This window comes from Charadrius vociferus, unplaced genomic scaffold, assembly GCF_000708025.1.
Source record: "Charadrius vociferus isolate BGI_N301 unplaced genomic scaffold, ASM70802v2 scaffold365, whole genome shotgun sequence".
Lineage (NCBI taxonomy): Eukaryota > Metazoa > Chordata > Aves > Charadriiformes > Charadriidae > Charadrius > Charadrius vociferus.
The window spans coordinates 2,691,386-2,691,919 of NW_009648559.1; the positions used below are offsets into that span (position 1 = coordinate 2,691,386).

Sequence of the window (534 nt, forward strand, 5' to 3'; positions counted from 1 at the left end):
AGAAAGCCCTAACTTCTTGAAAGTCTTTGGGAAGCGGAAAGGCAGATCAATCATTTCTTTCAAAGATTTTCCCACATCGTCTAGTCCTGCAATTGAAGTTCTTGCAGTGTCTTCTGATAAATGTCTGTACCATTCAAAAGTGACCACCTCCTTAATTTTTATGCTTGTTTGGGGCGTTATCAGTCCAGCTTCATCCGTCACAGGGTCTACAGACAGCATTTCAATACACACCACGGGATTTTCGAGACTTGGGGCAACAGTAACAACATAATGAAGTGAAACATAAACATTTCTTAGCAGCTCTCTGATCGTCTCCTGCAAGACTGCTCTGGGAATCGACTTTTTCACTGCAGAGCTCTTAAGGACCACTTTCACAATCGCCTTTTTCAACTGGTGACAGGCCAGAAGCTTCAGCTGGCCGACATCCAGCGTGAGGCCCTTCAGGTCCCTTGCAGTTACACCCGCCGTTCTGCAGCTCAGGTCAACCTGCAGGTACCCGTCCGCCAAATCGCGCCTGGGCCAGGCCGTGCACAG

The 534-nt window shown here is 48.3% G+C and overlaps 1 protein-coding gene across 1 annotated transcript in view; it reads right to left on the bottom strand.

Annotated features, from left to right (window-relative positions):
• The window catches only part of SPATA5L1 (spermatogenesis associated 5-like 1), a gene marked incomplete at its 5' end in the record, with an annotated part of 8,352 nt that extends 7,821 nt beyond the window's left edge, over positions 1-531 (bottom strand). Inside the window, one exon of the mRNA XM_009886176.1 lies at positions 7-531. Within this exon, the coding sequence (XP_009884478.1) occupies positions 7-531 (525 nt within the window). The remainder of the gene's footprint in view (positions 1-6) is intronic.
• Positions 532-534: the final 3 nt, after the last annotated feature.